Source organism: Salvelinus fontinalis, chromosome 7 (assembly GCF_029448725.1).
Source record: "Salvelinus fontinalis isolate EN_2023a chromosome 7, ASM2944872v1, whole genome shotgun sequence".
Classification (NCBI taxonomy): Eukaryota; Metazoa; Chordata; class Actinopteri; order Salmoniformes; family Salmonidae; genus Salvelinus; species Salvelinus fontinalis.
The window spans coordinates 33699343-33723774 of record NC_074671.1 but is presented as its reverse complement, the minus strand read 5'-3'; the positions used below and the strand labels follow the sequence as shown (position 1 = coordinate 33723774).

At 41.0% G+C, this 24432-nt stretch overlaps 1 protein-coding gene across 2 annotated transcripts in view; it reads left to right on the top strand.

Annotated features, from left to right (window-relative positions):
* Positions 1-24432, top strand: part of esyt2b (extended synaptotagmin-like protein 2b) — a 53747-nt gene extending 29315 nt beyond the window's left edge. Inside the window, exons 13-23 of one of the 2 annotated variants that reach the window (XM_055929234.1) lie at positions 2033-2128; positions 3880-3942; positions 6141-6215; positions 6386-6472; positions 14203-14352; positions 19183-19565; positions 19693-19791; positions 20493-20624; positions 20874-20979; positions 21600-21649; positions 22082-24432. In XM_055929234.1, coding sequence (XP_055785209.1) covers positions 2033-2128; positions 3880-3942; positions 6141-6215; positions 6386-6472; positions 14203-14352; positions 19183-19565; positions 19693-19791; positions 20493-20624; positions 20874-20979; positions 21600-21649; positions 22082-22127 — 1287 coding nt within the window. In that variant the 3' untranslated portion in view covers positions 22128-24432. The remainder of the gene's footprint in view (positions 1-2032; positions 2129-3879; positions 3943-6140; positions 6216-6385; positions 6473-14202; positions 14353-19182; positions 19566-19692; positions 19792-20492; positions 20625-20873; positions 20980-21599; positions 21650-22081) is intronic. The other variant, XM_055929235.1, reaches the window with a different exon arrangement.

Genomic DNA, 24432 nt, shown 5'->3' with positions numbered 1-24432 from the left:
ATGTATCAACTTATGTGACATCAAAGATGGCCGACCAACTTTCTGGTAGAGAATGCAGTGATGAAAACTGTCACCCATAATAATGTTCAGTGCGCTATGATAAAATGGATCAAGCATATCATCCCCAAATGGATTTTGTACATTAATCTTAAACAAGGTATCTAGCACATCACAAATAGTAAATTGGGTTAGAAAAGTATGTATGAATAATTGAAAAAGTTGGTTTAGAGAGCCTTTATGCACAAAATATATTGATTAATCAGAAATACAGTGGTTTGATTCATCCTGAAAGTTGTCATATTCAAGTTCAATCCATAAAATATTGGAATGTCGAAAAAGGTGTACGATAAGGATTGAACAATAGTCCTAAAAATCTAAATACCCTATTCCTCTCGAATCATGGGACCGTATGACAACAATCTAGTCATCGTGAAACGTGCGCCAGGCTCCATGTTTTTAACCTGCTACGTGTGGTCTGAGTTCCATAATAATTCAAAAGGGCTACATGTCCCAAATTATTGCACAACGCTAGCCTAATGTGATCCACTAATGCTTGCGAACCTCAGGAACAACTACACAGACGGGACAGAGGAAAGAAAGGTAGACGGAATGGAATGATGCAAAATGTAAGCTACAAATTGAAGAAAACTAACTAACTAAGTGACCGTTATAAATGTATGTGGGTATTACTGACGGTGGCTCCTGACAGTGGCTAATATTTAACATGATACAAATTGTAAAATAAAATGATGAAAAGCCTGGGTATATAATGATGGCTTCTGATTTCTTAACATTTGAAATCATGAAATATACTTATGCATGGCACTGAGGGAGAGAGGGTTAATGTATGTTTACATTATGTCAGGATATGTTATTGTTAGCCATCAGGGATCCTATGGGAGGAGAAGAGACACAGTCTGGTACAAGTCACCATGACAGCCATGAGTTGGGGAGGAGTGAGGAATTTGGGCAGAGGTCAGGTTAGATGAAGTGAGGAAGAACATATATCACTAATGTTCTGGATAGCAACAGAGATGTATTGGCTGTTCAGGTGTGTAAGGAGGGGCTCAGCATAGGAGAAAGGGTTAAATATCAGTGCTTTTGTGAATATGTTCTTTGTCTTATGCAGCTGTATGACCCAGTGGGTGAATAAACTTGGTTTGAGCTTGGTTAAGCGTCCGTGAGTCTTTGTACTCGGTTTATTTAGACCCTAACAATAATTAAAACATTCTAAAGCGCATGCATCAACTCAGCTGGTTCATCCCTACAGAAGCCTACAGCTTGGGTCTCCAAATTTCATCCACTCAAATTGAGGGCACACGATTCAAATTTGGAATATCAGCACAGCTATTTATAGCCTACTTCGCTTTGGAAAAGGGGCCACAATACATGTCATGTTGATACGATTTTCCGTTTGCATCCATATGACTGGTTTCACATTCGTGTCCAAAGATCATCAGGAAAAATCATCTACAACGATTGCTACGTGTATGTGCAATCCTCTTCTACAAATGGATTACTCATTTACCTAGCTCTTATCAAATGCTATTATCAATTATAAATACCACTGCATGGAGAATGCTGTTATTTCTATTGGAAAAAAGAAAGTAGATAATTTTGTTCCTGTGACAGCGCAAAACGCGTAGGCGGTGAATAGCATGAAATTCTCTTGCTTAAGTTTAAGGTCAGAATACGAATAGAGAGAAAATAGCATAAAACGGGAATTGCGTTCCATTTACGCTCGCTTAACACGGGTCGGAATCGGCCCCATTTAACACACACAGGCAAACCCTTATCTTTTCAATTTGGGTTCTTACCCCCCTTCCCAATCGTATGATAATTCAAGACAGGCCCAGGCGTATATAATGGCATCGTACTAGCAGGCTAGCTTGAACACCTTGACTTAGCCTGTCTCTCTCCGTCTTGCTATTGTCACGTGTATTACAGTTAGAAGTGAATTAGAAGGCTGCCCATTTCTCCTAGTCCAGTTTGTCTCAGTAGTGACCTCCGCCTGTCTCTCCTATCCAATCAGGTGTTGAGGAGCGTGCGAGCTGACAGAAGCCTGGCCAATGATGGACTTTCGTCTGCTCTCCTGGTGGTGTACTTGGACTCGGCAAAGAACCTGCCGGTGAGCTGGATGACAGGACTGTTCAGTTAAAGTGGTTCGGGTTGAAGGAGTGTTCTGGTGGTGAAGTGAGGCACAACATTTTTGAATTGCTGCAAGTAAAAGCAAATTACAGGGCGGTTGATTTGGCATAATGTACATGATAACATTTACTGTAGAATTATTACATTTTTCCCATGCTATACACATTCATGCCTCATGCTATACACATCCATGTGTTACAGAGAATAATGTAATATATTTCTGGACATATTCTACTCCACCCAAGGGAGCGAATCACGTCAAATAGAACTTGAAAATAATTTTCCAAAAATATTTTTAACACAGCTCAACAAGAATTTTCAGTACACATTTTCAGGTGTAGTTGTGCAAACATTGCACTGAAGTTTAGTCCAACATGCCATAGTTAACTGTTTTCATCTCAACCCTGTCTATCTGTTCTTCCACACTTTTAACATGACATGAGCACCTCAATGGATTCATTTGTGTATCTGTCTGTTGAAACTCCTTTTTTGTCTCCTTCTTCAACACTGTCTTTTTACCTTTGACCTTAACCCACAGATATGGGTCAATATCAGCCCAAGACAGTCAACTCCTAAATGAGCCTGTCAGAATCTTAGCCTCTTTAGTGTCTTAGCCATACTTTATTTAACTTCTTCTCTCCCTGTTCTTTCCCAAAAAGAGCGTCTTTACAGGGAGCTTTGGGTGTGGAAACTTAAAAGAGAGGAGAGCATCTGGCCTAGTATTTTGTGAGAACAATACCTCAATGTATAGAACCTTATTTGTGAGTCCTCCGGTACTCTGCATCCTAGAGTTAGCATTAGCAGTGTGTGGTGGGGTTGAACCGTAACAGACTATCTCTGGTGCAGGGCGTCGTTCGGGTGAGCTCTTACTGTCACTAAGGTAGTGGGAGCGTAGCCGAATGACGCCCTGGACCAGAGCTAAGTAACACACCTGCTGCAGTGAGTCTTGTACCATAAAGCATGTAGATTGACTCTGCTGCATGGTTCTAAATCCAATAATATTATTATACAATTTTCGATAGCGGGTAGATCATGAAGATTTATCTTATAGACTAAAATAATAATTCCAATAACTCGGGATAGAGGATAGTGCTTCATCTTTCATCCAACAACAAGGTGCAGGCAGGGAAAATATGGTTTCCAAGAACTATTGATTTGAAGGTCTCGGCGTATTTGATTGAGGGGGCTATTTGTGGCGCGTTACTTTAAGGATGTGTTGACGGCTGTTGCTTTTAGTGTCTGTCTAGTGGACAGTTAAGTCTAAGTAAGAGAATATGGAAATACTGTCAGATCTCTTATTAGCTTGAGCTAAACCACATCCCCCATCACAAGTTCCTCCTAGCAATTCCTTCTATAGCTTCTCCTGAATAGAAATAATCTTTTCATTCTCTTTCTCCATACAGCTTCTCTTTTATACTGCCTTCTCCATTCATTATAATGTCTTGCTTTGTTATCTAGTGTTCATAGATGGACCTTATTTGTATCTTGGACAATCCTCTCGCTTTATTTATTGGCTGTCTCCTTTCCTTTTCCATTCTCTATGGATTGTTGTTGTTTTCATATCACTTGATACAACCTAATCTAGCTCTGGTCCAACTCGTCGTTCGGCTACACTCTCACTGACGACGTCCTGGACCAAAGCTAAACCTAATCATACTCAGTCCCCCCGTCCTACTAACTCCGGGTGTGTTTTTTCTCCCCATCCCCCCCCCCCCCCCCTTTGGATAAAAGAGCGACCTGTTTAATTTCAACCATGACGTGTTGAAGCAAGCCTCTGTCTATAAATCCCTGAAGGTAAAGTAAGAAAGTGGGATGATGCATGCCATGCACAGATAGCACACATAGACGGCTTATATGGTCTCAGTCTGTGTCCTTCCTTGCTTTGTGCCATCAAAATTTACTTCGTTTTTTGGGATAATTTATGGTAAACGCATTGTTTATTAATTTTGAGTAATTGTTTATTCACACTTGGAGATGGATGATCACTCTGTCTGTCTGTCTGTACTCTTTTATCGCTTCAAGCATCACTTTATAGTATTTAATTTACTGCTGGAACTGGATTTTCACATACCTGGACCTTTACAAGCCAGTATGTATCAAGCATCTCAGAGTATTAGACTGCTGATCCAGGATCAGGTCCCACTGTCATGTAATCTTATTCATTGTGATCTCAAATGTAAAATCAGAGCTCCTACTCTGAGACACTTGATACAAATGGCCACAGATGTTTAATGACATGCACTATAATGTTCATCAAAACTCAAAACATGTTCATTTGGTAGATGAAGAAAGAGGGAGAGGTAGAACTAGAGGGGGATGAGAAATCAAAACCTCACTCACCCTCTACACTCAAAAAATATGCTGGGTTAAAAACAACCCAATTTGGGTAAATATTGGACAGAACACACGTTGGGTTATTTTGACTCAACCAGTTGACCCAACCAATTTGATTTTGGGGTTATTGATGCTGGGTTATTGAGCTATGACCCACCCTGTCAGATCAGAAGACTGGATGCGTGGCTTAGTAGGTTGTGGCTTTCAGATAGTTATTTTTGGCCACCCGTGCAGGTAAACATAATTATGGTTCATGTTCTGTTGTATTGTCATCACATGTTGAGGTTGTGCACTAACATTTTGGAAGCTTTTATGAGGCTTACACAAGAGTATGAGTTTTTCAAGTGCCTATGCATATTCCAATGTTGGGAGAGTTACCACTTTGTTATAATGTTTAAGTAATAATGTTATTACATTTATATTAAAAGGAGACATGGCCTGGGGGTGAGCTTCCAGATAATTATTTTTGACCACCCATGAAAGTAAAGCTAATTCTTGTTCATGTTGAGTTTGTACATTGCAAATCAACATTTTCCTTCAATATTTTTGCACATTTCATATCTTAATATAAATTTAACAAGAATGTTTTTAAATATAACAAAGTGGTATCTATATCAACATGGGAATATGCATGGCCAGTTGAAAAACTCATATTCTTTTATAAACCTCATTAAAGCTACAAAAGTGTCATTGCTCAATCTTAACATGTGATGGCAATACAATAGAACAGATTAACCGGAATGACATTTACTATCACGAGTGACCAAAAATAACTATAGGAAAGCCATGCCCCCTACTAAGCCACACCTCCAGTCTTCAAAGAAAGCAACCCAACTAAGTGACCCAACTGGCTGGGTTAAAATAGCCCCAAATATGTTCTGTCCACTATTTATCCAGCGCTGAGTTGTTTTTTAACCCAGCATTTTTTAGAGTGTGCACATTTTAATATAGAGCTTGGACTAATACAATAATTTGTCCTGAATGTAAATCTGCATTTGACCATTCCTTTTGACTTCTGACTAAAAACCTATTCTGGCATGTGATAGTTTGGGGTTGTGTCTCTCTCAGGCTGTTTTATAATCAATCTTTTTTTATCAGACTAAAGCCATTTCCAGGAGGTAGGGATGCACTTAAGTTTGGTAACTTTAGACTCATACACCGATGTGTCCAAAATGGCACCCTATTACCTATATAGTGCATTACTTTTAACCAGAGCCTACGGTATGGGCCCTCCTCAAAAGTAGTGCACTACACAGGGAATATGGTGGCATTTGGGAAACAAACATTGTTATATGCACAAGGTATCTATTATAAACCGGTTGCCAACAGTGAAAGTTTTTGGATTTGAAAGCTGAGAAGGAGCTTGAAATCAGAATGAAGAATTAAGACCAAGGTTGACCATTTCCTAGCTACTGTGCATTTTCCCCCAAAAACGTATAAATAAGGAATAGGGAACAATTTGGGATGCAGCCTAAATGATATTCTCTTTTATCTCAGGATAGACACTCCTACCCATTTTATCAGTGATTTCCAGTGTGTTTCTACTGTATGACAACTTTGTTACTACAATTAGCTGAAGAATAACAATGTTTTCAGTGTGTGTTTATGTCTTAGTAACACTCGTTCAGAGCCACTCTTTTCCTGGTCATCTCTCACAGTCCGGCAAGAAAAGGAGCAGTGAACCAAGTCCTTACGTCTATTTCACAGTTGGGAACAAATCATTTGAGAGTAAGGTAAGAAACTACAGTGGGCATGGTTTCTGTAGATAATTGGAAATGAAAATTGAAAACCTCATATTTCTCTTACACTTTGAGGATGTTTTAAACCTCCAATAGACATGGTCATATAAATAAATACAGTTATTCTATTCCATTGTATTCTATTCTATATGTGTTGTCTTCAGATCCGCTATAAGACCAATGAGCCAATGTGGGAGGAAGCCTTCTCCTTCCTTGTCCATAACCCCAGGAGGCAGGAGCTGGAAGTGGAGGTACTGTCACACACCTTAGTTAACAACTATGTACTGTACATTCATATTTATTTTTCACCATACCACAACTGGTAGGTGATCTATAGTGCATTCGGAAAGTATTCAGGCCCCTTGGCTTTTTCCACATTCTGTTACGTTACAGCCTTATTCTAAAATTTATTAAATTGCTGTTTTTTTTCTCATTAATCTACACACAATACCCCATAATGACAAAGCAAAAACAGGTTTTAAGACATTTCTGCTAATTTATTGGAACCCCCCCCCCCCCCCGGAGATATCACATTTACATAAGTATTCAGAACCTTTACACACTACTTTGTTGAAGCAGCTTTGGCAGCAATTACAGCCTCGAGTCTTCTTGGGTATGACCCCACAAGCTTGGCACGCCTGTATTTCGGGAGTTTCTCCCATTCTTCTCTGCAGATCCTCTCAAGCTCTGTCAGGTTGGATGGGGAGCGTCGCTGCACAGCTATTTTCAGGTCTCTCCAGAGATGTTCGATAGGGTTCAAGTCCGGGCTCTGGCTGGGCCACTCAAGGACATTCAGAGACTTGTCCCGATGCCACTCCTGCGTTGTCTTGGCTGTGTGCTTAGGGTCGTTGTCCTGTTAGAAGGTGAACCTTCGCCCCAGTCTGAGGCCCTGAGCACTCTGAAGTAGGTTTTCATCAAGAATCTCTGTACTTTGCTCCGTTCATCTTTCCCTAGATCCGGACTAGTCTCCCAGTCCTGCCGCTGAAAAACATCCCCACAGCGTGATGCTGCCACCACAATGGTTCTCCGTAGAGATGGTGCCAGGATTACTCCAGGCGTAACGCTTGACATTCATGTCAAAGAGTTCAATCTTGGTTTCATCAGACCAGAGAATCTTGTTTCTCAAGGTCTGAGTCCTTTAGGTGCCTTTTGGCAAATAGGCTGTCATGTGCCTTTTACTGAGGAGTGGCTTCTGTCTGGCCACTGACCATAAAGGCCTGATTTGGTGGAGTGCTGGAAATGGTGATGATGGTTGTCCTTCTGGAAGGTTCTCCCATCTCTCCATAGTTACTCTGGAGCTCTGTCAGAGTGACCTTCGGATTCTTGGTCACCTCCCTGACCAAGGCTCTTCTCCCCGATTGCTCAGTTTGGCCGGGCAGCCAGTTCTAGGAAGAGTCTTGGTGGTTCCAAACTTCTTTCATTTAAGAATGATGGAGGCCACTGTGTTCTTGGGGACTTTAAACGCTGCAGACATTTTTTTGGTACCCTTCCCCAGATCTGTGCCTCTACACAATCCTGTCTCTGAGCTCTACTGATAATTCCTTCGACTTCATGGCTTGGTTATTATTCTGACATGCACTGTCAACTGTGAGACCTTGTATAGACAGGTGTGTGCCTTTTCCAAATGCTGTCCAATCAATTGAATTTACCACAGGTGGAATCCAATCAAGTTGTAGAAACATTTCGAGGATGATCAATGGAAACAGGATGCACCTGAACTCAATCTCAATCTCTCATAGCAAAGGGTCTAAATACTTATGTAAATAAACTATTTCTGTTTTTTATGTTTAATGCATTTGCAAAAAATTCATTCTAGGGTGTTATGTGTAGATTGATTAGGATTGTTATTTTATTTGATCCATTTTAGAATAAGGCTGTAACTAGGGCGCTAGTGGAGTAGGTCACGGAGTAGGCCAAGGAGTAGGCCACGTTTTTCCAAGCTCCTGCTGAAATTGCATTTATTTAATAATTTCTTTGCGCTTTGACCCAAAAAGAACTAAGAAACACAACCTTTGAATGACGTGCTTTACTTTGCTCAACTTTTATTTTTGTGTTAATGTGTAAATGGGGCATAACCTGCAAAAGTTTAAGTTCAGCGGAGACACTGACAAAAGAGAATACACTACGACCAAGACGAGGAGCTCGAGTTCTTCAACAAATGGGAGCAGCGGCTCTTCCCCACCGAGGATTTGAAGGCCGAGATTCTTGCTGCCTTCAGAGCGGACATTTCATCTATACTCAAGTCGGAACTCAAGGACGCGCTCAGTGAGGACTTCAATTGTATTAAGTTGGAGTTACAAGCAGTCAAGAATGAACTCGCAAAGCATACTGCAATGGTTCGTACTGAACTGGATACAGTTAAGAAAACTGTCTACGACATGGAACAAGGCTTGTCAACATGCTCAGACGACACGACTACGCTACAAACCACGATTTATGAAACTCTAAACTAGCCTTTAGGAACAATGCATACATTTACAAGGTTATATGCCAAGATTCAATATCAGGATCATGGGGGTAGCTGAGGACCCGGGCTCAAGTTCTACTTCGGTCTCAAAGTTATTGAAGGAATCCCTCAAATTGGATAAAGACATCCTTGTAGACCGCTCACGGACGGGCTCTCAAGCAAGAAAGCCTGACAGAAAACCTTGCGTTATTGTAGCTAAACTACACTACTATCAGGATTGTATTGATGTTCTTCGGCGTGCCAGATAATTTGGCCCACATCGATGTAACAGAGCACCCATTTCTATCTTTCCAGAATATGCCCCCAGCGTTGCTCGTGACCGTGCCACTTTCAGCGATGTTAAGAGTGTGCTCTGTGGACGATCAACGTTCTGTATGATGTGGCTTTACCTACCCGGCTCCGTATAACATACAACGGCACCGAGGAAGAGTTCCAAGACCCCGATAAGGCGATGGCCTCCGTAAAGTTGAACATTCTACAGAGGTCGGACGAAGCAAATGGCTGAAGGTTCACCTATTTGGCGATTTAGGGTAATGGACGAATGTGTCTACCACTGCTGATTCAGTCTCTCTTTTTGTAGATACTGTATAGCGTTGCCAGTGGTATCAGTTGATATTGTTATTATTAGGTAGCATTAGTGCCGTAGTTCGGGTGAGTCAATTCTCCTTTTGTTTTAACGTTGTATTTTATTTCCATGAAGCTGCTCATTTCTATTTCTCGATGGTACCCGTATCCAGGGTAGATAAAGCACATTTCTATTATTAGGTTATGTCATTTCTTTAAAGAAGTTGCTGCTGACTTAGTGGTATTGCTGTAAGATGTGATTTATAAAATGTTTTATACTTTCTTTTAAAACAGCCTGGTTTGGGGTTGTAAATTGGTATTTCTTAGTTATTTATAATGCGCAACTTGTTTTAAATCCTTCACTATTTCAGCAGGGCTCTCTATTCGGTAGGTTTAGTGTTCCCCACTACAAGCACATCATGTGTGGATATCTTTATGTGGGGATTAGCGGTTACCTTGTTCTATTAGGTGACCAGGGTGGGTTATCTTTTTCATACCAGACTTGAGTATTTTTTGTTTGCTTTTTTATTGTTCTTCAACTTTTGGGTTTTTTATTTGCTATTTTTGGGAAAATGTTTAATGGATCAGTTGTTATTGTAATTTGGCATCTATCCTTTTCCCACCTGACTTTACATGGCTAGGCCTAATATCATGAGAGGGAGAGCTGGTTGCTCGGTCACTTTTGCTAGCTGGAATGTTAAATCTTTAAATCACCCAGTGAAACATTAAAAGGTTCTTTGTCATTTAAATTGCCTTAAAGTAGATATCGCCTTTCTTCAGGAGACACATCTCCGCACTTTCGATCACTCTCGTTTAAAAGGAGGGTGGATCGGTCAATCATATCATTCTAATTTTCATTCTAAAACCAGAGGGGCAGCCATTTTTTAATTAGTAAAAACATACCGTTTGCATTGTCAAGTGTAGAAGCAGACTCAGCAGGCCATTTCATTATTGTAGTAGGAAGACTGTATGATACACCTGTTATCTTGGTTAACATTTATGCACCAAACTGAGAATACAGTTCATTCTTCACAAATGTATTTTCTCGATTTACCAAATATGGACACACACCACCTAGTACTAGGTGGTGATATGAATTGTGTACTGTCGCCCAATCTGGATTGCAGCTCTCCTAAGGTATCATCTTCATCAAAGACAGTATCCACAATTCAGCTATTTCTTAAGACATATGGCATATCTGATTTGTGGCGTTTCCTCAATCCCACAGCTAGGGAGTATTATTTTTTTCTCGCCAGTCCTTAAGACGTTCTCATGTATCGACTACTTTTTCCTAGAGAATAGATTTTTGCCACTTATTACGGAGTGTGATTACCAAGCTATAGTCATTTGGGATCATTCTCCTCTTACTATGAAACTACTTATACCAAATAAACAGCCTAATAAATAAGAATTTGTTCTTTACTGACTTGCCTAGTTAAATAAAGGTTAAAAAAAATTATAATAATGATCGCCCTTGGCGACTTAACTCACTACTGCTACCAGAAGAAACCTTTGTTGCTTTTATATCATCTCAAATGTAACTATTTCACGAGCTTAATCAAACCCCTGGAATGTCTCCTACAACAGTATAGGAATCAATGAAGGCTTATCTAAGGGGCCAAATTATTTCGTACAGCGCAACATTAAGGATGTAACGACTTTCTTCCTGGGATGAAGGAGAGGACCAAAACGCAGCGCGGCTAGTGTTCAACATGATTTAATAAAGAATATAACGTGAACACTACAAGCAACAAAACAATAAATGTGAAAACCAAAAACAGTCCTATCTGGTGCAGAACACAAAGACAGGAAACAACCACCCACAAACCCCAACACAAAACAAGCCACCTAAATATGGTTCCCAATCAGAGACAATGACAAACACCTGCCTCTGATTGAGAACCATTTCAGGCATACATAGAAATGGACAAACTAGACACACAACATAGAATGCCCACCCAGCTCACGTCCTGACCAACACTAAAACAAGTAAAACACACAAGAACTATGGTCAGAACGTGACAAAGGAAGTGCAATATTCAACACCTAGGGGAACTTACAAATAAAATCTTTGATTTTAACATGACATATTCAACCTCTTCATTTGCAGATTTACTGAAACAACGTTAAACACTTCAGTTTTTTTTCTTCTTTCAACTCGACAGGCTGAAAATCGAATTAGTAAATCTTGATACAAAAATGATGAACATGAAGAGAAATCAGGGAACATGCTAGCACACCAGAACCGTAAATCAAACCATACCTGAGATAACAGACGAGCTGGGTAACAAATGTATTGATAATTTAGAGGTCAATTCATGCTTTCATAACTTTTACTGACAATTATACACTTCGGAATCCGCTGGTAATGCTAACTTGACACCTTCTTTGAGAACTTCCTACAGCTGAGCCTGAGACAGCTGCTGAATTAGAAGAACAGTTATCTGTCAAAGAGATTGTGTTAGCAATTAAATCTATTCAGTGTGGTAAATCCCCTGGACCCGATTTTTCGAGCAAATTTTTTGGGGTTGTTTTTAATTCTCAGATTAACTCTCTCCTTTCTTGCTTTCCGTATATTTGAGGAATCATTCTCCTCAAACTCTGCCATGCAAACTTCTGTTAGTCGTGTGCCCTTCAGAGTGACTACACAGAAATTGAAATATTTGGGAATTTGGGTCACACACAATTTCAAAGATCTCTATGAAGCTAATTTCTCACCCTGGATACTCTGCCTGAAACAGGATCCTGAACACTGGGATTTGTTTTTTTTCTTTGGCGGAAGAATTAACACTGTTAAAATGTATGTATTACTTACGTTTTTATACTTATTTCAATGTATTCCTATCTTTCTGACAAAATATATTTTGATCTCAATAGATAAACTGATATCTGCTTTTATCTGGAACAAGAAAAACCCTTGGATATGTAAGAGCGTACTGCAGATATCTCGCCCCTAGGGTGGTCTAGCACTTCCGAACTTTAAATATCATTACTGGGCAGTTAATATAACAATAATTCTATATTGGATGACAGAAATCCCTGATGTTACAGGTCCAAAATGGTTGACCTTGGAGATCTCATCCTGTGGCCCCACCTCCTTAGCCTTACTCTGCTCAAAACTTGCATTAGCTGAGCCTGTTTCCAAATACACTAAAAGCCCTATTAAGAAACATTCTAAAAAAATCTGGAAACAGTCTAGGCGATCGTTTGGTCTCAGTGAATTTTCAACTTCTGCCGCATTACTAAAGAACCATACATTCTCTCCATTATTTGACCGGGTGTTTCATATCTGGTCTGGAAAAGGGATCTCCTCACTGAACGACTTGTACATTGATTTGGATTTTGCATCTTTTGACCAGTTAGTACAAAAGTTCAATATTCCTAGATCCCATTTCTTTAGATACTGCATATGCGTAGTTTTGTATCTTCATACTCTAGTCACTTCCCATCACGCCCACCTACCTCCCTTCTAGATTCTATTTTTAAAGTGAACCCTTATATCAAAGGGGGTATAAGCTTGATCTTTACATTGTGCTAGTTTAATAATCTGGATTCCCTGCACTCTCTAAAGAACCAATGGGGAGAGGATTTAGGTGAACAACTTTGAGAAGATATTTGGCAGAGTATGCTTCAGAGAATACATTCTTCATCTATATGTTTAAGACATGCTGTAACTCAATTTAAAATAGTTTGTCGGCTGCATTGCTCAAAGGCAAAATTATCCAATAGACTAGAAATAGATCCCACTTGTGACCGATGTTTGCAGGCTCCTGCTACTTTATTACACAATTTTTGGACTTGCCCGAAATGGACAGATTTCTGGATATCACTTTGAGGTGTTTTCTTAGATACTGGGGAGACCTATAGAACCTTCTGCCTTTATTGCATTATTCGGAGTGGCACCACAGGAGGCCCCTCTGAACAGTTATACCGGCAACATGCTGGCATTTACTACTTTTCTAGCTAGATATCTTATACTATTTAAGTGGAAGGATCGGTTTCCTCCTTTTAATCATTGGATAAAGGAAGTTCTCAAGCTAGAGAAAGTACACTACTCCGTTAAGGGATCTGCAATTACATTTTATAATATCTGGCAACCTTTCCTATTGTGAAGCGTCTGTGTGTAGCTGGTGAGATGAGTCAGGCGCAGGACAGTAGATATGAGTAATGAAAGCAATTTTACTCAAAAGTATCACAATACATGTCGTATAAACACAAGGCCACAAATACGGACCGCAATACAATAAACAATTACTCACAAACAAACATGTGGGAACAGAGGGTTACATATTGAACAAGTAATTGGGGGATTGAAACCAGGTGTGTAAGACAAGGACAAAACAAATGGAAAAAGGAAAAGTGGATCGGCGATGGCTCGAAGGCCGGTGACGTCGACCGCCGAACGCCGCCCGAACAAGGAGAGGGACCGACTTCGGCGGAAGTCGTGATACCTATCCTTTGCAGAAGACACGGATCCAGCTTATTTCACAACTCCATAAACCAACCCAAATTAGAATTTGTATAATTATTTTTACTATTTTTTTACTTTTTGTTTTATAATATACTGTATATTTTTATATTTGATTATTCATTGTATATCATGCCTGCTGGTTTTGGTGTGGGGCTCTGTTAGAGCATGGGGGGTTGGGTTTGATTTGATTTGGTAGGGGATCCGTGTGTTCTGCCCTCTACCTGTTATGTCTGTTATCTGTATAATCATAGAAAATGCCAAATAAAAAAACCTTTGAAAAAAAACCCAAAAATGATAAGGCTGTACCATAACAAAATGTGGAAAAGGTCAATGGGTCTGAATGCACTGTATTTCTATACACAATGTACTTTAGACACATCTGATGTTTTTGCATGGGTCAAACATTGAGTTTACAGTAAGTGTATGTGAATTATAGGATATCTAATATGTTAACCCTTTGTTGGACTATCTATGCCCAGGTGAAGGACGACAAGCACAAGTGCACCCTGGGTAATCTTACAGTCCCCTTGAGTGGTCTGTTGTTGGAGGAAGACATGACGTTGACTCAGCAGTTTTCCCTGAGGAACTCTGGACCCAGCTCCACACTCAAACTGAAGTTGGCTCTCAGGGTAAGGATATTTATAGCTGCCTCCCAAATGGCACGCTATTCCCTATGTAGAGTAGAAGTCGGAAGTTTACATACACTTAGGTTTTAGTCATTAAAACTCGTTTTTCAACCACTCCACACATTTCTTGTTAACAAACTATAGTTTTGGCAAGTCGGTTAGAACATCTATTTTGTGCATGACAAAAGTAATTTTTCCAACAATAGTTTTCAGACAGATTATTTCACTTATAATTTACTGTAACACAATTTCAGTGGGTCAGAAGTTTACATACACTAAGTTGACTGTGCCTTTAAACAGCTTGGAAAATTCCAGAAAATGATGTCATGGCTTTAGAAGCTTCTGATAGGCTAATTGACATTCGAGTCAATTGGAGGTGTACCTGTGGATATATTTCAAGGCCAACCTTCAAAGTCAGTGCCTCTTTGCTTGACATCATGGGAAAATCAAAAGAAATCAGCCAATACCTCCGGAAAAAAATTGTAGACCTCCACAAGTCTGGTTTATCCTTGGGAGCAATTTCCAAACGCCTGAAGGTACCGCGTTCATCTGTACAAACAATAGTACGCAAGTATAAACACCATGGGACCACGCAGAAGTCATACCGCTCAGGCAGGAGACGTGTTCTGTCTCCTAGAAATAAACGTACTTTGATGCGAAAAGTGAAAATCAATCCCAGAACAACAGCAAAGGACCTTGTGAAGATGCTGGAGGAAACAGGTACAAAATGATCTATATCCACAGTAAAACGAGTCCAATATCGACATAACCTGAAAGGCCGCTCAAAATAGATGGCTTCATAAGGAACGAAAGTTATGTGGATATATTGAAGCAACATCTCAAGACATCAGTCAGGAAGTTAAAGCTTGGTCGCAAATGGGTCTTCCAAATGGACAATGACCCCCAAGCATACTTCAAAAGTTGTGGCAAAATGGTTTAAGGACAACAAAGTCAAGGTATTGGAGTGCCATCACAAAGCCCTGAGCTCAATCCCCTAGAAAATTGGTGGGCAGAACTGAAAAAGCGTGTGGGAGCAAGGAGGCCTACCAACCTGACTCAGTTACACCAGCTCTGTCAGGAGGAATGGGCCAAAATTCATCCAACTTATTGTGGGAAGCTTGTGGAAGGCTACCCGAAACATTTGACCAAAGTTAAACAATTTAAAGGCAATGCTACCCAATACTAATGCAATGCTACCCACTGGGAATGTGATGAAAGAAATAAAAGCTGAAAGAAATAATTATCTTACTATTATTCTGACATTTCACATTCTTAAAATAAAGTGGTGATCCTAACTGACCTACGACAGGGAATTGTTACTAGGATTAAATGTCAGGAATTGTGAAAAACTGAGTTTAAATGTATTTGGCTAAGGTGTATGTAAACTTCTGACTTCAACTGTAAATAACTACTGTACTTTTGACCAGGGCCTATAGAGCTCAACGTTTTGGGGAATAGAGTGCCATTTGAGATGCAACCACAATAGAACTGCTGTCAATTTTCAAAAGTTACTGATTGAAATGTGTAAATAGAACTTCCCATCACAATGTACACTGTGAAGGGGTTACTGTGAATTTGACAGTAGCTTACAGGCAGCTTGGTGGCAAGTACAATTATGTATTTCATATTGCAGTACAACTACTGTAATTTAAATACGGTATCAGAGCAAGTACTGTGTAATGACAGAGAGTACAATACCATAAAATTTGTGAATGAATGGATCAATTAATTAAATTCATTGAGGGGAGGGGTTTGTATTTCACAGTATTTTACTGTATTTACAAGGGATTGGTGCAAGTAGGTTGGCTGCTAGGTAAAGTGTTTACACATTACAGTAGTGATGTTAGGTTTGGTATCGGAGCCCCAAGGCATGCATCGAAATTGCTAAGCAGTGTACTTCAAATCAGTGTGCCGATGCCTGTATCACTTTATCAGAAGCATATGATCAATGACGTCCGAAGCTTTGTTTCATTGAACAACCCCCTGATTGGTTTGGTATTCGTTTAGGTAGAAGACAAATAGGCTACGCTGCGCATGCGCTATGGCATGTGGGGCCTCATCTATAATAATTTGGCTGCTCTAAATTATTTTGACCAGCAGGTGCCACTAATGTACACTGTTTTGAGCAAAGCATTGGGTAATACATTTATTTTCAACACAATTTGCTGGAAAGCCTAAATGCTTCAGTCAATCAAATGTATTTATTAAGCCCTTTTTACATCAGCAGATGTTACAAAATGCTTATACAGAAACCCAGCCTAAAACCCCAAAGAGAAAGCAATGCAGATGTAGAAGCAGGGTGGCTAGGAAAAACTCCCTAGAAAGGCAGGAACCTAGGAAGAAACCTAATGAGTCCTCTTCTGGCAGTGCCCGGTGGCGATTATAAGAGTATATGACCATTAAGGCCAGATCGTTCTTCAAGATGTTCAAACTTTCATAGATGACCAACAGGGTCAAATAATAATCACAGTGGTTATAGAGGGTGCAACAGGTCAGCAGTAAATGTCAATTTGCTTGCTTTTCATAGCCAAGCATTCAGAGAGAGATGGGAGAATTAGATGGAGCATACTTAAGATTACACAGGACACCAGATAAGGCAGGAGAATTACACCAGATAGGACAGACCCTAGTCCCCCGCCACATAGACTATTGCTGCATAGATACTGGAGATTGAGACGGGGGGGTCAGGGGACAGGAAGATCACATCAGTGACTCAACCCACTCAAGTTCAGTATAGCGGGAAAAAGCCTGGCACGATGTGATACACCCCTCCTAGGGATGGCATGCGAGAGCACTAGCAAGCCAATGACTCAGCCCCGTAATAGGGTCAGAGGCAAAGAATCCCAGTGGAGAGAGGGAAGCCGGCCAGGCAGAGACAGCAGGAGGGGTTCGTCACTCCAGTGCCTTGCCATCCGCCTTTGCACCCCTGGGCCAGACAACACTCAATCATAGAACCTACTGAAGAGTCTTCAGTAAATACTTAAAGGTTGAGACCAAGTCTGCGTCTCTCTCTCTGGATCGGCAGGCCATTCCATTAAAATGGAACTCTATTGGAGAAAGCCCTGCTTCCAGCTGTTTGCTTCTAGGAACAATATGGAGGTCTGCGTCTTGTGACCATAGTGTACATGTAGGTATGTATGGCAGTACCAAATCGGAGAGTTAGGTAGGAGCAAATCCCTATAATGCTTTGTAGCTTTGCAGTTAAAACCTTGAAATCAGCCCTAGCCTTAACAGGAAGCCAGAGGCTAGCACTTGACTATTATGATATTTTTGGGGGGTTCTTGTCAAGATTCTAGCAGCTGTATTTAGCAATATCTGAAGTGTATTTAGTGCTTTGTCCGGTAGCCTGTGAGTAGAGCATTGCAGTAGTGGATTAGCTTTTCTGCTTTATTTTTGGACAAAATGCTTCTGATTTTTGCAATGTTACGAAGATGGAAAAAAGCTGCCCTTGAAATATTTTTGATATGTTCGTCAAAAGAGAGATCAGGGTCCAGAGCAGGTCCATCACAGTTTTATTAGAGACGACTGTACAACCATCTAGATCAAACTGCAGATATCTTCGTTGCTTGGAACCTAGAACTAACATCTCTGTTTTGTCTGAGTTAAAAAGTAAAAAGAATTACCTTACGTCTGAAACACAGGCTTCCAGGGTAGGCAATTTTGGGGCTTAACCATGTTTCATCGAAACTTACAGCTGTGTGTCATCTGTATAGCAGAGAAAGTTGACATTGTTTTTCCGAATGACAATAATGGTCCTAAAGCGGAAGGTTGAGGAACACTGAAAGTTAAAGGACAAACCATCCACAGAAACAAACTGATATCTTTCCGACAGATAAGATCTAAACCAGGCAAGAACTTTTCCGTGTAGACCAATTAGGGTTTCCAATCTCTCCAAAAGAATGTGGTGATCGATGGTGTCTAAAGCGGCACTAAGGTCTAGTAGCACGAGGACAGGAGCAGAGCCTTGGTCTGATGCCATTAAAAGGCAATTAGCACTCGTGAAGGTGGTTATCTCAGTACTATGATGGGGTCTAAAACCAGACTGGAGAGTTTCATTTACATTATTTGTCTTCATGAAGGCAGTGAGTTGTTGAGCAGCTTTTTCAGTAAAAAAAAGGAGAGAGGAGGAGAGTCTTTATTACTGCCACTTTTCGTGAGTTTGATACACATCCGGAGGATAGGGAGCCATTTGCTATGTTCAACATAGGACGGCCAAGCACAGGAAGTAGCTCTTTTAGTAGTTAGTTAGAATAGGGTCCAGTAAGCAGCTGAACTGTTTTTATTCTCCTCAATCAAGTTGGAAAAGTCGGCTGATCAAGCAGCAGTGAAGGCTTTTTGATATTGCACGATAGTCTTTCCAAGCTAGATGGAAGACTTCCAATTTGGTGGAGCTCCATTTCCGTTCCAATTTTCTGGAAGACTTGCTGCCACTTCGAACTGTTCCCTATACAAATTGATGGGGCACTATAACCACATAGGAATTCAATTGGTATACCATTCTCAATCACGGGTGCAACAAATCTATCAATCTTCAAAATATGTTAATGAGCCAGAAACAACAATACCAGACTAGTGGTCAAAAGGGTTTTTGGCGGTCCAAAGATATGATACAGTACTGTATTCTGTGGGATGGTATTACAATACCTCTCAAAATACAGCAATACTTTGCCCCGCCCTCAACATTTTCCCCCAATGCTTTAGAATTGACAGTATGCGGCAGCAAAACGTTTCAGAGTATTTTACCGTAGACCCCAAATTACCATATTATTTACAGTTTTCCATTACAGTGTACAGTATTCTTAAGCTACTGTGCTCTGCTCGTCTGTGTCGTAGGTTCTGTGCCTGGAGAAGGAGACAAGTGCGTCGGACCAGCTCTCCTCTGTCCAGGTGAGGAAAGCCAGCATGGTCAACCCCACCGTCCCCTCCCAGAGACTCTCCGCATCGGAGTCGCCACTCCCCCCAGCCTACACCACCCCAACACCACCCATGGAGGCCTCCACCCACTCCCTCCATCGCAGGGAGGAGCGAAAGGAGGAGCCGTACGGTGGCAGCCCCATCAGGAGCACCTCTATCAGGAGCACTTCCAACCTGAGCACCACCATATCCAACTCCCAGAAACACCTGCCCCATAAGGACTCCATGGCCAGCCTGGCCTCGGACATCTCCCTGCCCTTCGCCACCCAAGAGCTGCAGCAGAGGCTCAGGCAGCTGCAGAAGTAAATCCCACACACATACTCACGTGCACACACATGCTCACACGTGCACACACACACACACACACACACACACACACTATCATGAGGTAAAGTAAAATCCCTAATCTGTGCTGTGTTGCATTTTCAGTGGGTCTGCCCCTAGTCCGTACCCCCTGGGCGAGATTCAGCTGACTGTCCGCCATAGCTCCCAGAGGAACAAGCTCATCGTGGTGGTGCACGCCTGTCGGTCAGTGGCCTCATGTATCACACTAGACTAGCCAAATATACTGTATAGGCCAGGTTCCTGGACACAGATTATGCCTTGTCCTAGACTAAAAAGCATGCCCAGGCCTCCCGAGTGGAGCAGCGGTCTAAGGCACTGCATCTCAGTGCTTGAGGTGTCACTACAGACCCTGGTTCGATCCCAGGCTGTGTCACAACCGTGACCGGGAGTCCCATAGGGCGGCGCACAATTGGCCCACGTCGTCCGGGTTAGGGGAGGGTTTGGCTGGGGGGGCTTTACTTGGCTCATCGCGCTCTAGCGACTCCTTGTGGTGGGCCGGGCGCCTGCAGGCTGATTTCGGTCGTTAGTTGGACGATGTTTCCTCCGACACATTGGTGTAGCTAGCTTCTGGATTAAGGGAACGGGTGTTATGAAGCAGGGTTTGGCGGGTCATGTTTCGGAGGAAGCATGACTCGACCTTTGCCTCTCCCGAGCGCTTTGGGGAGTTGCAGCAATGAGACAATATCGAAATTGGGGACAAATATATTTAAAAAATAATGAACGTGCTCAATGGAGATTCTCCATTGAAAGTGCCTTACTCCAAGACTAAGCTTAATGTGTGTCCAGGAAACCGCCCCTCTGTTCATTTCAATTACCACAATATCAGGACATACTCTGTTCAGATTTCTATGTGCCTGAATGACCCCTGTACATTTTGCCCTCAGAAACCTCATTGCGTTCACTAAGGAGGGATCAGATCCTTTCGTTCGGGTTTACTTGCTCCCTGACAAGAGCCGGACAGGCCGGAGGAAAACCAGCACCATAAAGAAAACCCTGAACCCTGTGTATGATCAAACGTGAGTTCTGACTCGGACTTTCACTGTAGGCCACCTCCATAGAATTACATGTAGATCTTATAAGTAATAGTAATACACTGTATATGATCTCTATGGCCACCTCCTACATTATGCAACTATTTAACCATCGCAACCATTCATCACATCATGTATTATATTCATTCATCACCCAGTATCACTGCAGTAGGATATCATCACTCAGAAATAAACAAAGGAGAATCCTAAAGCGTGTGTTTTGTTCAACTGCAGGTTTGAGTTCAGTGTGTCCATGGTGGAGCTGCACAGGAGAACTCTGGACATTGCTGTGAAGAACGGAGGGAGTATACTGTCCAAACACAGAGGACTCCTCGGGAAGGTAGTGTCTCCTCACAAAAGATAGTCTGTTCCAAATGGCACCCTATTCTAAATCAAGAGTTTACGATTAAAGCTCAAACCAAGTTTATTCACCCAGCTGCGTAAGACAAAGACATGTTCCCGCCAGCACAAGTGTATATATACCCCAATTTAGGTGAATCTTCTTCCTTACACATCTGAACAGCCAAAACACCTCTGTTGCTAGGCAGAACTTGAGTGATCAGTTCTTCCTCACTTCATCTGACCTGACCTTTGCCCCAAATGCCTCACTCCTCCCCAACTCACGGCTCTCCTGTTAACTTGTACCAGACTGTGGCCCTTCTCCTTCCCATAGGATCCCTGATGTCTAACAAGATCATATTCTGACAGAATGTAAACGTTCTACGTTCCCCTCTCTCACTCAGTGACATGAATAAGGATGTTTCATATTTTCAAGGTTAGAATTCAGAATCCATCACTATATAGTGCAATACTTCAGAGCCCTATGAGCGCACTATGTTGAGAAAAGGGTGCCATTTGGGACACAACATTGTTGTACTTTAAAAATGAAGGATTTTAAATTTTTCATGATGAATTATCTGATTGTTGTTGACTCTAGCAATGCTACTGTACTTATTATAGGTGATGGTGGATTTGAGTGTTGAGGATATATGCAAGGGCTGGACACAATGGTAAGATGCTCCTTTACCCAATTTGTATTGTGAGCTCTGTGTTGTATTTGTGTTATCATTTGATACACATTTGATTTGGTGAAATGAACTAGGTTGTTTGTTGTTTATTCCATGATTACATCTTTGGGTGTGAGACAATTGCTCAAAAAAATCATATGTATCTATTATGATACAAAGACAATCAAAACCAAATCAAATCAAACTTTATTTGTAACATGCCCCCGAATACAACAAGTGTAGACTTTACCGTGAAATGCTTACTTAAGGGCTTGAAAGTCAGCATTTCACGGTAAGGTCTACACTTGTTGTATTCGGCGCATGTGACAAATAAAGTTTGCTTTGATTTGAATTGTATTTGTTAGTCATGTTTTAGTTTCTGCCATTGCCATTTGTCGCTCCACTGGTGTTTTAACTCCTTGTTTTGTCTTGTAGGTATGATCTGACTGAAGATGGCAACCGCAAAACAGTCCAGGCATAGAGAGGTAGAGAATGACACAGGAAGACCGCACCTCCATCATCATAAACACCAATTGACATTCATAGAAACACACTCTGCTTTCATATAATTTCTTTCTTTTTTTCCCATTGAATTTGTGTGTTGTCGACCTAAGTAGAGATACGACTTCAGGTGTACTATAATATGCTGTTCCTGCAGTATTCAACGACGTCAAAGATTCGCAAAATTGTCCTGTTAAAAGCAAAACATTTATCAGAAAATGTAGGTTAATGTGTCAAAAAAGCACATTTACTGCCTTTTCTCTAAGTTGTCAATGTTTATATACAGTGGGGAGAACAAGTATTTGATACACTGCCGATTTTTCAGGTTTTCCTACTTACAAAGCATGTAGAGGTCTGTAATTTTTATCATAGGTACACTTCAACTGTGAGAGACGGAATCTAAAACTAAAATCCAGAAAATCACATTGTATGATTTTTAAGTAATTAATTTGCATTTTATTGCATGACATAAGTATTTGATACATCAGAAAAGCAGAACTTAATATTTGGTACAGAAACCTTTGTTTGCAATTACAGAGATCATACGTTTCCTGTAGTTCTTGACCAGGTTTGCACACACTGCAGCAGGGATTTTGGACCACTCCTCCATACAGACCTTCTCCAGATCCTTCAGGTTTCGGGGCTGTCGCTGGGGGAAATACGGACTTTCAGCTCCCTCCAAAGATTTTCTATTGGGTTCAGGTCTGAAGACTGGCTAGGCCACTCCAGGACCTTGAGATGCTTCTTACGGAGCCACTCCTTAGTTGCTCTGGCTGTGTGTTTCGGGTCGTTGTCATGCTGGAAGACCCAGCCACGACCCATGTTCAATGCTCTTACTGAGGGAAGGAGGTTGTTGGCCAAGATCTTGCGATATATGGCCCCATCCATCCTCCCCTCAATACGGTGCAGTCGTCCTGTCCCCTTTGCAGAAAAGGATCCCCAAAGAATGATGTTTCCACCTCCATGCTTCACGGTTGGGATGGTGTTCTTGGGGTTTTACTCATCCTTCTTCTTCCTCCAAACACGGTGAGTGGAGTTTAGACCAAAAAGCTCTATTTTTGTCTCATCAGACCACATGACCTTCTCCCATTCCTCCTCTGGATCATCCAGATGGTCATTGGCAAACTTCAGATGGGCCTGGACATGCGCTGGCTTGAGCAGGGGGACCTTGCGTGCGTGGCAGGATTTTAATCCATGACGGCGTAGTATGTTACTAATGGTTTTCTTTGAGACTGTGGTCCCAGCTCTCTTCAGGTCATTGACCAGGTCCTGCCGTGTAGTTCTGGGCTGATCCCTCACCTTCCTCATGATCATTGATGCCCCACGAGATGTAGACCTCTACATGCTTTGCAAAACCCTCAGACCAAATCGGCAATACTTGTTCTCCCCACTGTATGTATAACTGGGCTAAAATTGACTAATTAAGATTTGCAGGGATTTCATTTTTATTTGTTACTATTGAAGGAAATGATGTTGAAATTCTATTTATTTTTTATTTTACATTGAATGGACTCCATATCTATTGATGATGTGAACGAATTCTCATCAAAGGGACAGATATGGCTCCTATGGTAGTTACATGCCATTAACATGGATGAGCAGTTCATTTGTTTTATGTATTTTTGTCATGCAGTGTTATTTGGTCTTTGTTTACTTCCATGTGTTTTCTTCATGCTAATTAACATCAATTACTAGTACGGTGATTCGAAGTCCTACCACTGAATAGACATCTAAAAATGATGAAATTGTGGTTCAGTATATTCTATACTGTATATTTTGAGGGATTCAGTGCAATATAGGATTATGTTGAGATGGAGGGGTATATGTCAGGGCGGGGGATATGTTCTGCTCTGGTGTACATTATATCTAAATAGAGATAAGAGTTTGATTATTGTAATACATCATTTGTAAAGTAATAGAGGATAATATATTAATGGTTTCTTACACCAGACGTTATGGTCATTTTTGAGCAACATTGTGTGAAGTTTTTGTTTTTATTTGTCGAATGATGACAGAATGTGCTATAGTCTACTACTGTACGTAAAGCCATACAGTGAATACTGTTTTTATCTTGAAACACTTCCATATAGTGCATTACAAACATCTTAAATCCTCTGTCAGTTATCTTTCCTGTGCCTTATTGACATTAAACACCTTCACATTCACAAATGTACATGAAACCTTTTAGCATCAATAGTTTTCAAGTTTGGAATAAGGATATTCATGGTTTGTTTTGAATAATAAACAGTTGTTTCTCTTTAATTAAAAAATGTATCTTGTTTTGA